At 39.7% G+C, this 13,678-nt stretch overlaps 2 protein-coding genes across 4 annotated transcripts in view; one reads left to right on the top strand and one right to left on the bottom strand.

Moving 5' to 3' along the window:
- The window catches only part of LOC126241178 (NKAP family protein CG6066), a 69,635-nt gene extending 66,857 nt beyond the window's left edge, over positions 1–2,778 (top strand). The window contains exon 6 of the mRNA XM_049947985.1: positions 2,642–2,778. The gene's annotated coding sequence lies outside the window, so the exon portion shown is untranslated. The remainder of the gene's footprint in view (positions 1–2,641) is intronic.
- Positions 2,485–13,678, bottom strand: part of LOC126241194 (rhodanese domain-containing protein CG4456-like) — a 61,974-nt gene continuing 50,780 nt past the window's right edge. For all 3 annotated transcript variants that reach the window (XM_049947987.1, XM_049947988.1, XM_049947986.1), the window contains exons 3-4: positions 7,005–7,167; positions 2,485–2,817 (exon numbers count right to left, since the gene is read on the bottom strand). In XM_049947987.1, coding sequence (XP_049803944.1) covers positions 2,754–2,817; positions 7,005–7,167 — 227 coding nt within the window. In that variant the 3' untranslated portion in view covers positions 2,485–2,753. The remainder of the gene's footprint in view (positions 2,818–7,004; positions 7,168–13,678) is intronic.

Below are 13,678 nucleotides of genomic sequence, written 5' to 3'. Positions count from 1 at the left end.
CATAAAAAGGACAAAACTATGAACAGACACTTGACTCAAAGAATGTATTCATAGTAAATAAAACAAGGCACAGTAAATGTGTTCCACTTTCTGTACCAATTATTAAAGCTAAAGTTGCAAAATTTTTCTTTGATTACATGCAACAAAGACTTTGATTTTGATACATAGTTTGCTGCTGGGTGGAAGTAGCCAATGAACATTGAAGAACTAGCAAGGTCTTCCAGTGCTGAATTTACTTCACAGTTTCCAGAAACACACAAGCTAATGGTAGATCAAAATTTCAATGTTCTGGAAGTATATAATTGTGGTGAAACTTCGCTTTATCACCAGTTTCTTCCAACCAAAATTTTCGCTATTAAAAAAATAGAAAACATGGGTTTCAATATGAAATTACTCTTCTCTTTGTAACAGATACATTTGGTACACATAAGCTGAAACTGCTTTGTACAGGCAAAAGTGAAAGTCTGAAATGTTTCAAGCATTTATACATGTTACCATTACAATTCACCTACATGCATTCAAAGAATGCTTATGTGACACCTTCATAAAATGTCTTCAAGAGGAGTTTATTTTCTCGGTGAGAAAACATCTGTGACTGTCCAGCTCATCCAATTACTGATGTGTTGCAGCCAGAATGTGGAAAAATAAAAACTTTCTTTTTGCCTACAAAACAAAATGGCATTAATTCAGCAATGGGATCAGAGCATCATGTGAGTATTAAGGCCCATTATCACCATGGACTGCTCACTGCAATAGTGAATTCTGATGAGGAAATTGAAAATGTTCTTGAAATATGTAAATATAAAGACTGTTGCATACTCAGGAGGCCTAGTGTGGTAAAGCATCAGTCCACTATGAGCATTGCTGAAACAAGCATTCTTGAAGAAAAGGAAAAGATGAAAACTGAAGTGACACATGTTTTAACAGCTGCAATAGCCAGTCTGCACTTGATGTTGTGTGGGGGTAAAGCACTTCCCCTGACAACAGGGTTATATCGGACTTCTACCGTATTGGTTATTTGAAAAATCCTTTCAGCTGAATCCATTGGCCATTTTTCAGTGGAAACCACACACACTACCAGATGTGTATGAACTCAGAGCAGGAAGTGTGAAGAGACAGCAATCAGTGGATGATAGGAAATTTGATCTCAATAGTGTGTGTCATGCACCATGATGCCACAATTCATGTATTTTGTGAATAAATAGCATCAAATATGGCTTGCTAGCTGCCAGCATAGAACATTGTGATGAGCAAGAAATCTGTTTGTGTTAGTGTATAGACAGAGACTGGTGACTTGCGGACACACAGCATCCTATAATGAATTCAGATGTACCTTTCTAAAAACCCATTTATCAGAACTGAGCCAGTAAGCAAGAACACTTGATCTTAATGAAGAAACCTGCACTTCCAAAAGAAACCCATCATGAAATTATTTTAAATGTTTAAGGAAAAAGAAGATTTACTTAGCAGTTACGTGCAAAGATTAGGACTATGCTGATATGGAAATATTTATTCATTCTCTGTCTCCTATGGCTTGCTGCCAAGAAATTTACATTACATGAAACATGTCGCAGGATATCTGACATGGCTGTGTTCTTCACCTTTCACAACCAATCATTGGTAAGCAAACTCTGCCATTTTGAGAAACCTTTTACAGAATGAAGGTGGACTAACCAACAAAAAGAAAAATTTATATTACATATCTAAATAACTAAAAATCTAACAATGGAAAATCCAGGGTGGAATGTAACAATACCAGAGAAGGAAAATTGCTACTCACCATATAGCGGAGATGCTGAGTCACAATAGGCACAATAAAAAGATTCACATAATTAAAGCTTTTGGCCATTAAGGCATTTGTCAGCAGTAGACACACACACATACACACACGCACATTCGCATAAACACAACTTGCACACACGTCTGCAGTCTCAGAGAGCTGAGACCACACAAGTAAAAATCTCCTTCTTTGGATATACAGTGTGTCAACATACATCTGTCAATAATGTGTTTTATGTGCAATTTGCTGCACCCTGAAATGACACAGGTGAAGCAAAATAACCAATGTGTGTGTGAGAGGGACGTACATTGCTTAAAGTTGTAAATTTATTATTCCTTTAATTCTGATTTTATAACTTACTGTGACTAAATTCCAAAGATAAGTTCTATGAATAAAAAAAGAACATGATTAGCTTGAATGCTCAGTAGTCTTAAAGCAAGGTAATATAATATCACTAAATGGAATAGTTGTTTGACAAAACCACTCTGAAATTTCTAAAAGCCATCCTCTGATGAGCACTAGAATTCTACTGCCATGTATAACTCTGGCCTATGACATGCAAATTGTCTGAAATTCTCAAACCATAAGCTGCAGAAAATCCTTACAAGATCAGCAGAGACAAAATATAGCAAACTAGTAAAAACTTAAATAGTTACGTGAAGGCATAAGCCCCAAAATTGCATTGTAAAAAAATAAAAAATAAATTGAGTAAAGCGTACTTTATTAATGTCATTTTACATAAAACCTTGTAAAAATTGTGTGTATTAGTGGTATAAGAGCTATCATTATATAAACAAACATACGTTCATTAATGCATAGCATATTGCAGTAAACTTTTTTTAAAAAAATCTTCTGTTCCAGGTACCATGAGGGGTATAACATCTGGTTCTGCACTGAAATGGAGACACAGCATCACATTTTATTCTGGCGAAGTGCTACAAAAAATTTTTGTTGCTCTAAGTATTGCACTTATCTATGAATTCTTTGATTTTGTGTGCTGCTCCCAGTCCATGAAACCACCTTTGTAGTGCTTTGCCCTGAAACGTAAAAAATTGTTTTATTTGTAACTATGTAATCCTATGTATGGTTAATTGTATGTTACTCTCGAAACAAAAATATGGTACCCTATCAAAATATTTTTATGTTTATGAGACCCTAATTATCATATAATGTGTGTCTGCACTAAGGGTGTACTTTTTGATGTGAAAGTATTTCAAGAACTGAAGCTGTAAATACACTAGATTATTTACTTGTATGCTGTGGTGGTTGAAATGTGTACATTAAATATAAAAACTGCCTTATTTACAAATAAATTACTGTATTATATGTAATATTCATTTTTAAAAAAATAAACATATTAGTGACAAGGCAAAGAATGTTAACTCGGCACTTGATGTAATAGTCTTGGTAAAGTCAGTTTTCTGTTTGTTGTAAACACTGAACTTAAGTACGTCAAAGTCAAAACTTCACCTCAAATTGATGAGAACAAACAAAAGAAAGTGTATCTTCCAAAAACTGTATGGAGAGCATTCTCCCAGTAACTAAGGCAAACAGGAAGATCGCTATTCCTTTGTGCACTTTTAATAAATGTAACTGCTGAATTTCCATTGGCTATGGCTAATATATTGTGCCATCAAGGCATGGCTAATATACTGTCCCATCTGTTACTACATAAGCAACTCTCTTCATTTCTCCTCTGCTTTTCAGCTGCAGATGAAACAAAACACCATTCAGACCTATCTCTAATCATCTGGCCATATGACATTATTTACAAGGATGAACAAAAACATGAAAGAGGGGCAATGTGCAGGGTTTCACAACACACCCTATTACAAAAGGCATTAAAGAAAACTGCAATTACAATAAAATACACAGGTTTGCATCAACTTTTTGTTTTAATGACTTGCTTCCTCTGTCCAACCATCTTTCCATACAGCCTAGCCACCAGCAGCTGTTGCTTCTGTAGTGATTAGCAGTCCCTCTCAAAATATTCGAAGAGTCTCATTGAGGCCTTCACAGAGCAAAATTGAGGAACAGGTCTCCCGTGCCTCATCTCTCCAGTCACCCACCGCCTCCTAAAGTCCCACCGTCCAGCCATAAATGAGCATTTCCCTCGTGACTGAGTACCACCCATGACTGCATGACTGGAGCAACTGAATCACATTCTCTGCCAGGGTTTCTACTACCTCTTGTCGTGGCCTGGAATGAGGAATGTCCCACCCACCCCTCCCGCAGTGGTATTCCGCCACCCACTGAACCTACACAAATATCCTCAGCCATCCCTACTCCACCCCTGCTCCCAATGTCTTGCTCAATGCTCACATCCCTATAATAGACCTAGATGTAAGATCTGTACCATACAGCCTCCCATCACCAGATACTCCAGTCTGGTCACAAGCATCAACTATCGTATCAAAGGCAGGGCTACATTTGAAAGCAGTCATGTGATGTACAAACTAAGCTGCAACTGCTGTGCTGTATTCTATGTGGGTGTGAAAACCAACAAGCTGTCTATATGAACAGACACTGACAAATTGTGGCCAAGAAACAGCTGGACCAGCCAGCTGCTCAGCACACTGCCCAACACAACATTTTTCACTCCAATGACTGCTTCAAAGCCTGTGCCATCTGGATCCTTCCTACCAACACCAGCTTTTCTGAACTGCACAGCTGGGAACTCTCCCTGTAATATATCCTGCATACCCGTAACCCCCCCCCCCTCCCCCCCTGGCCTCAACCATTGTTAGTCACTGTCCTTCACTCACCTGTCTTCTTCTCAGTTCCCACTTCAACACTACACAGCCTTCTATTCCACCAATGCACCCAGAGTCTTTTTGCCTCTTCCCTTTTCCGCCGCTCCCTCCCATCCTCGCTCTTCGTCTGCACCGATACGCCCTACCCTCTCTCTACCATGTCCCTATATGCTCCCATAAGCACACTTCACCATCCCCTAATCCTACCATGCTATCCATCTTCCTCCCCACCCCAGCCTCCTCCTCACCCTCAAAAAGGCCTTTTGGCTGAAAGTTTACTTGTTAAGCAGTCTTTTTGTTGTGCCTGTCTGCCACTCAACGTCTCCACTATTGGTGAGTAGCAATCTATCCTTGATTTTCCATTGTCTGAAGAAGGTGTATGTAGTTCTGATGATAGTTAGGAGTATTATTTTCTGTTTAAGTGTTTCTACTGGCAATACTAGGAACTGCTTTTCCTAAATGTTCTGATTTAGGAATGTTCTGATCGGCCGTCTCATAGTTTTATACTTTCCTTGAGTGAATTTTCATCTTCATACATTGCATAACTTTTTATTTACTTGCTTACATGGTTTATGACTAGATGCAAGACTTTCTAGTTGTTACCACTTGGGCTCTTTAAGTCAGGTATCTTTATCAATGACTGTCTTGTAGATGGCATTTCACTGCAGAGAGGGTTTGGAATTCAACCCATGACATTGGTCATGTTTGGAGTTCAGGAATTATGTAGCACCAGCTCAGCTCCTACAATAGTACAACTGACAAATTTTACATCTCTTAACTATTCAAATAAAATTATAATGGAAATTCTACCTATGATAGAGAAATACCTCCTCATTAGATGATGCATACTGTTCTTACTACAGAGTCTATGTCTCTTACAAATTTAACTGAGTGGTGCAAAGAATAAATAAACAAATAAAAAACTGCAATATCTGTCAATGTGAGTGGGCTTAAATTAGAAGGGAGCAAGGAACGACAGAACAAGACACATTTTTATTCATACTCATGTCGTATTCCGGATACCTCATCATGAAAGAGAGCCTTTAGGGACATGGAACAAGTCAAATTATACATTAACAAACCACTTCTGTAATGTATATTAACAGAAAGTTATGACTAGTGTGAATCTATTCACACTAATAACTTGCATTAATAATTACGATATGTAATTATAGATTCATGAGTGCATATTAGAAGGAAACAGATACTTGGAAAAGAGTCACTGCTTCTTCTCTTATACAACTCAACTATGTTATCTAATATACATCTACATCTGTGAACTATATGGCAGAAGGTAATTCCCACTGACCATGAAAGCTACCCTTTTTTTTTTTTTGTATATGTTCAATATCCCTGATAGTTCTATTTGGTATGGGTACCACACATTTGAACAGTATTCTATGATGGGTCACACAGGTGTTTTTCTAAACAATATTCTACAATTGATCACACAGGTGTTTTTTGTAAAGAGTCGCCTTTGTAGACTGACTGCATTTCCCCACTATCCTACCAGTAAATAAAAGTCTGCCACCTGCTTCATGTAATTACAATTTGTGCCCATCTAGCGCTGAATCAGTAGTTATTGTATCCTCATTTGTTACTATCAGCTGCCCAAGTTTGCATGACGTACTGAATGTGTTTCATTACTCACATTTTCTTTTCTTTGCAAGTCACATCTTATTCGGGTATATTCCAGTCCATCATTCTCATCAGACTGCGTTGGTGGTACTCGAATTAACGAAAACATTTTGTTACTCGCACACTGCTTGACCAATTGGTAGTTTCTGTATTCCTATTTATACCCTTAGACACATTTTATTTTGTCTCTTGAAGTTAATCTTGTTCAATGTGCACCTGGCAATGCACAGGACGTAGGACAGATTAATCTGTGCGCCTGTTTTGGTGAAGAATTGTTTCAGACTTGTGTATAATTTTTTATTTTGATCCTGCTAATAGTATCAACATTGATACATTAACCATATTTTTGTGTGATTTAATTAAACATCTTATTTTACCTTTGACTTCTTAAAATAATGTGCATGGTGTACCTACAGTACAGACACTGTGGCTGAAATATCTTCATAACTCATCTGATGAATGTTTTATGGGAACAAATTTACATAGGATATATTTTAGTGTGGTTTTAGACTGTGTATAGTATTCGATTAGGATTACCCGCAGGCAAAACATTGGTTCTTGGATTTTACGATCCTATAATATGTATACTAATAATTCACTCAGTATTGACAATGTTTAGAAATTAACCTGCAAACCCCTCCTCCCTCTTTTCTCAGAAGTTACACTTTTTCCTTGCAGGAAGTAAATGCATGTTCACTGCAGGTTGGACACTTTATAAGCAATGACTAAAATTAGAAAAAAATAATTTGTAAATAGTAAGTGACTTAATAGTAATGGATACATTCGGTTCAAACTTTAGCCACAGACCTACTTTGTGCTATCAATTTACTTACTTTGTATATCCAAGCTCTAGAGCTGTTTGCAATGCTTTCAGGCTCCTTCCTCCAGCACGGCAAGAAAATACGAGAGGTGCATCTAGACCAGGTTTTGTTGCATTATATTTCTTTTGAAACTCACTGTCTGAAAGCTCACCTAAAGCCTTGGACACATCTTTCACTGAAATTTAATCGCAAATAAATTAGTTTGGTCATTTTTGTGACACATATACTATAATCTACAGCTACATTCTTCAAGCATTGCTTTAGGCTGTGATCTAACAAGGGAAACACACTATCGCACCCCCCTCAGATTTGGTGGTTAAGATGGCTCAGTTGATAGCCTGTCAAAAACGAAACACAGATCAAGCATGAAAACAGGAAGAAGGTGTTCTGAACTGTGAAAAAAAAGCAGACTAAAAACACTGATCAGTTTAAGGGCAAGAAATGTAACATCGAGCACACTGAAACAGCAATGGCGTCTTAGATAAGACTTCATGGCGTTGGACTGCCATGCGGGTGACAGTGTATTCAAATCTGTGTCTGTGTTGTGGTGTGACGTCCATTTGCAACAGTGAGGTGTAAGGAAGGGAGCGATAATGACAGTTGATTCTGCACAACTACTCTATTAGCAGCCATAAGGAAGTGGCTTTTAAATGGGAACTGCAGATGTTTGGTGACAAAGCGACAAGTCAACAAATCCTCCACCAAAACACATGTCTGGTATGTCATACACGGCATTAGTGACAGTATGTGTGTCATATGGTGTGAATCTCTTACCGACGCACCTAACTTGTACGCCTGGTAAGTGAATGAGATATGCCTGCTTGTCTGATTTTGGTGTTTGAATGAATGTGAATATGACCACTGTCAAGGAAATGATGAAAACATAGTAGTTTGTCATTAAGCTGCAACAAATGAACATAACAGTTTCACAGTCACAAAGTTTCTCTGTGCTCTGTCAAAGCATATGTTTTTAAGGTCTTTGAAGTTGTGTTCCGTTTTGGAAGTTTTGTCTCTTGAATTCCTTTGTTGTAACATAGTTTACACCCGTTTATTTGTTGTTTTCATTTCTGTGAGATGTCTATGTGGTATCTTGCTCTCGCTATTCATCACATATACTTGCAATGGTAACGTATTCTTACGACATGACTTATACTCTATAACCAGTGTATAGTATGACAACTGCCAAGGCTACATAAAGAAATACACATTTCAATTACCAGACAGGCAGAGTTCAGTATACCTTCTTCCTGTTTTCGTGCTTGGTCTGTGTTCAGTTTTTGAGGGGATATCCACTGAGCCATCTTATCACAAAATCTGAGGGGGGGTGCGATGGAGAGTTTCCCTTGTAAGGCGTGTTTCTGTGCCTAATTTTCATCTTCTAATGCTGCAGACATCATTAGAGGCCATAAAGACTAGCTCAGCAAGTCAAGTTGTTTATACGTACCTGCACAATGGCCTGCAGAGGCAAATCAAAGTGTATTGTGGAAGCTTGTACTGTGGCCCTGTTTCATTTCGATCCTCCTCTTTTTCTTTGTTTACATACAGTTGTGACTAGGCCTAATTTTTGTAAATGTGTTTTTCTTCTTTTTTTCAGTAATCTAACTTATTGTCATTAAAGTAAGTTTGTTTACATACCTTGAGACTATACCTAATCTTTCGCAAACGTGTTTTCTTGTTTTTCAGGAATTTAATTTGACTTATTCTCACTAAAGTAAGATTTTTACGATGAGTGAAAAGTGCCTGACGTGCCGTAGAATTGTAAGCTCCGGGGTTCGGTGTGATGGCTGCAGTAGTTTTTTTCCACTGGGATGACTGTAGCGGTGTGGGAAATGGGGAAGTGGATCAGACTCATCAGTGGTTCTGTAGGATATGCAGTAGAGATAGGAAAATAGTGGAACAGGAGGGGAAAATTGCTGCCCTTCAGGCACATTTAGAGCAAGCTAGAGAACATCTGAACAGGTGAAGGATGGAGAAGGGTAAAGAGAGGTGGGAAGTGGCAACAGATAACAGGAGGAACAGACCTAGAACTTTGTCAGACAGCTTTGTCGTGAATGCGAAGAATAAGTTTGACCTGTTGCTTCGGTTAGAAACTGATGAGCCTCAGACTGAGATAGGTGTAGAGAGGGCACAACAAACTTCCAGTAGAAAATTGAATAAGGATGTAGGGAAGTCAGCAAAGAGAAAGAAAGTTTTGTTGTTAGCTAGTTCACATGCCAGAAGCGTAGGCCAACTTTTGCAGGATCAGTTAGGATCAGAATACCAGGTCACAAATTTTTTTAAACCTCGTGCTGGTCTGGGTCAGGTGACAGAGGATTTAGGTTCACTCTGTAAAGATTTTTCCAAGGAAGATACTGTGGTTATTGTGGGTGGGCCGGGCAGTAGTATTGACAGAGATCCTGGGACAATATAGAGTGTGACCTGCAAAGATTGCATCAGCAATGAGACATACCAGTGTTGAGTTTGTGTCTGTTTTGAGATGCCATGACCAACCTCATTTAAACTCTTCTGTCGGGAGAGTTAATTTGGAGTTGGAACGGCTACTTGGGTCGGGTGCGGGGTCTCATATTGGTTTGGTTCCTGTTGATTCTCTCAGTAGCTGGGATTATACTAGACATGGCCTACACCTCAACAGGGAAGGGAAGCGTAAACTGGCTGAGCTAATAGCAGGAAATGTAAGGGGGGTGGGGGAGCCACTGCCATGGGTGGTAATATATCAGTGGTCGCAGGTGTTGGAGCAGCACTTTTTTAGGATAGGTAGGACAGATCAAAGTAGAGTTCTGAGAGAAGTAAAGATTGAAACAAACCTTCAGTTTGAGAAAGAAATCAAACAGCATAATCCTGGCACATTGGATCAGCGAACACAGCTGTTGGTTAAAAATTTACAGCAATCGGCAGAAATTTTATTTCCACATGATTTCATCTCGGTAAATGTGAAATGCCAACTATCTTTAGTGCATCAAAATATTCGAGGGCTTAGCAGTAAAATTAATGAACTACTTACGTGCACTGATGAATTAGAGTCATTGAACCCAGTTGATATAATCTGCCTCCCTGAACATCATGTGGCCACTGGTATAGATATGTTAAACCTTACAGAATTTAAGTTAGCCTCTTACTTCTGTAGACAAAATATGGAGAAAGGAGGAGTCGCCTCATTTGTTAAAAACAGTTTTAAATTTAAGAATATTGACATTAATAAATTTTTCTTAGAGCAGCACTTAGAAGCATGTGCGAAAGAGATAGAATTTCATAATAGGTCCTTCATAATAGTAGTCATATACAGAGCACCTTCAGGAAATTTCAACGTGTTTATAAACGGTCTTGAAGATTTATTATCTCATCTAAAATTAAAACACAAAGAACTAGTGGTTGCTGGTGATTTTAATATACACTCCTGGAAATTGAAATAAGAACACCGTGAATTCATTGTCCCAGGAAGGGGAAACTATATTGACACATTCCTGGGGTCAGATACATCACATGATCACACTGACAGAACCACAGGCACATAGACACAGGCCACAGAGCATGCACAATGTCGGCACTAGTACAGTGTATATCCACCTTTCGCAGCAATGCAGGCTGCTATTCTCCCATGGAGACGATCGTAGAGCTGCTGGATGTAGTCCTGTGGAACGGCGTGCCATGCCATTTCCACCTGGCGCCTCAGTTGGACCAGCGTTCGTGCTGGACGTGCAGACCGCGTGAGACGACGCTTCATCCAGTCCCAAACATGCTCAATGGGGGACAGATCCGGAGATCTTGCTGGTCAGGGTAGTTGACTTACACCTTCTAGAGCACGTTGGGTGGCACGGGATACATGCGGACGTGCATTGTCCTGTTGGAACAGCAAGTTCCCTTGCCGGTCTAGGAATGGTAGAACGATGGGTTCGATGACGGTTTGGATGTACCGTGCACTATTCCGTGTCCCCTCGACGATCACCAGTGGTGTACGGCCAGTGTAGGAGATCGCTCCCCACACCATGATGCCGGGTGTTGGCCCTGTGTGCCTCGGTCGTATGCAGTCCTGATTGTGGCGCTCACCTGCACGGCGCCAAACACGCATACGACCATCATTGGCACCAAGGCAGAAGCGACTCTCATCACTGAAGACGACACGTCTCCATTCATCCCTCCATTCACGCCTGTCGCGACACCACTGGAGGCGGGCTGCACGATGTTGGGGTGTGAGCGGAAGACGGCCTAACGGTGTGCGGGACCGTAGCCCAGCTTCATGGAGACGGTTGCGAATGGTCCTCGCCGATACCCCAGGAGCAACAGTGTCCCTAATTTGCTGGGAAGTGGCGGTGCGGTTCCCTACGGCACTGCGTAGGATCCTACGGTCTTGGCGTGCATCCGTGCGTCGCTGCGGTCCGGTCCCAGGTCGACGGGCACGTGCACCTTCTGCCGACCACTGGCAACAACATCGATGTACTGTGGAGACCTCACGCCCCACGTGTTGAGCAATTCGGCGGTACGTCCACCCGGCCTCCCGCATGCCCACTATACGCCCTCGCTCAAAGTCCGTCAACTGCACATACGGTTCACGTCCACGCTGTCGCGGCATGCTACCAGTGTTAAAGACTGCGATGGAGCTCCGTATGCCACGGCAAACTGGCTGACACTGACGGCGGCGGTGCACAAATGCTGCGCAGCTAGCGCCATTCGACGGCCAACACCGTGGGTCCTGGTGTGTCCGCTGTGCCGTGCGTGTGATCATTGCTTGTACAGCCCTCTCGCAGTGTCCGGAGCAAGTATGGTGGGTCTGACACACCGGTGTCAATGTGTTCTTTTTTCCATTTCCAGGAGTGTAGATGTCCTGAAAAACACTGTCAGTGAACAGTTACTGAAATCAGTTACATTGTCATTCAATTTCCCAACTAGGGTATACAAATGTTCTAAGACTGCCATTGATAATATCTTTATAGACAATTCTAGGCAACTAAGCCACATTACAAAACCAGTAGTAAATGGGCTATCTGATCATGACATGCAACATCTAACATTAAATTTTGAAAACTGTCAGGGTAAAACATCTATCGGAACTGAGTACAGAAGGCCAACAAAACAGTAAAAAACTGAGAAATTTAGGAGATTGCTCAAAGAAATTAATTGGATGGTTGTTTACAGCATCCAAGACAAATGGAAAATACAAAACATTCGTTAATAAAGTTAGCACCATATTTGAAAATTGTTTTCCACTGAAGGTAACTCAAATTAAGCAGAAGTCTAATAAGACACCATGGATCACACAAGGGATAAAGGTATCATGTGAGACAAAAAGGAAACACTATCTGATATGTAGGGACTCCTTTGATACTAGCATTATAGTTCATTACAAAAATTACTGCAAAATATTGACGAAGGTTATCCAGAAATCTAAACACCTGCAATATGAGAAGAAGATAAATACATCCAGCAATAAAATAAAACAATATGGGATACAGTTAAGTTAGAGACAGGTAGGACCAGAAATGAGGAGGAACAAATAGCTCTAAAATAAATGAAACCCTGGTAACAAACGCATGTTGTGGTGCAAACCATTTAAACAAGTATTTTGTCTCCGTTACTGATAGCAAGGGGTTGTCAGGTTCCGTAAATAATGCAATGGAATATCTGAGACCAGTGCACACAAGCAATCTCAGTAAAATGGAATTGACACTTACTTCACCTAAAGAAATTGAATCCATTATAAAGCCCTTGAAATCAAAGCATTCTAGTGGTTATGATAACATATCAATAAAGTTAATAAAAGAGTGTTCATGTGATCTTAGTCATATCTTAAGTTATTTGTGTAATCAATCACTTATCACAGGAACATTCCCAGACTGGCTTAAATATGCTGAAGTTATACCTCTCCACAAGAAAGGGGACAAAGAAATGCTATCAAATTAGCGACCAATCTCACTTTTGCCAGCTTTTTCAAAAATCTTTGAAAAGGTTATGTTCAAGCGTCTACTTAAGCACCTTAGTGAAAATAACATACTGTCAAAGTCACAGTTTGGGTTTCTTAAGGGTTCTGATATTGAGAAGGCTATTTACACTTACAGTGAAAATGTCCTTAATTCATCAGACAACAGATTAGAGGCAACTGGCATATTCTGTGACCTGTCAAAGGCTTTTGACTGTGTGAATTACAGCATTCTTTTAAGTAAATTAAAATATTATGGCATCACTGGTAGTGCTGCAAAGTGGTTTCAGTCATATCTTACTAATAGAAAACAAGGGTGTCATTACGTAACACTTCAGCAGCAGGCAATCAGACGTCATGTGACTGGGAAGAAATTACATGTGATGTTCCCCTAGCTTCCATACTAGGTCCGATACTTTTTCTTGTGTTTATTAATGACCTGTCATCTGTTACATTACCAGATGCCAAGTTTGTCTTATTTGCAGATGATACAAACATTGCAATAAATAGTAAATCAAATATAAATTTAGAAAGGGCAGCTAATAAAATTTTTACTGACATTAATAAGTGGTTCATAGCCAATTCACTGTCATTAAACTTTGAAAAGACCCACTGTAAGCAGTTCAGAACTTCCAAGAGATTTCCTCGTAGTGTGTGTACAAAATATGATGATATGGAAATAGGAGAAGTTGAGAGTGTAAAATTCTTGGGATTACAACTTGATAATAAATTCAGTTGGGAACAACATACTAGCGAACTGCTAAAGTGCCTAAAC

The sequence above is a fragment of the Schistocerca nitens genome, chromosome 1 (assembly GCF_023898315.1).
Source record: "Schistocerca nitens isolate TAMUIC-IGC-003100 chromosome 1, iqSchNite1.1, whole genome shotgun sequence".
Classification (NCBI taxonomy): Eukaryota; Metazoa; Arthropoda; class Insecta; order Orthoptera; family Acrididae; genus Schistocerca; species Schistocerca nitens.
The sequence above is the reverse complement of the archived record's forward strand: the minus strand, read 5'-3'. Positions and strand labels throughout refer to the sequence as shown.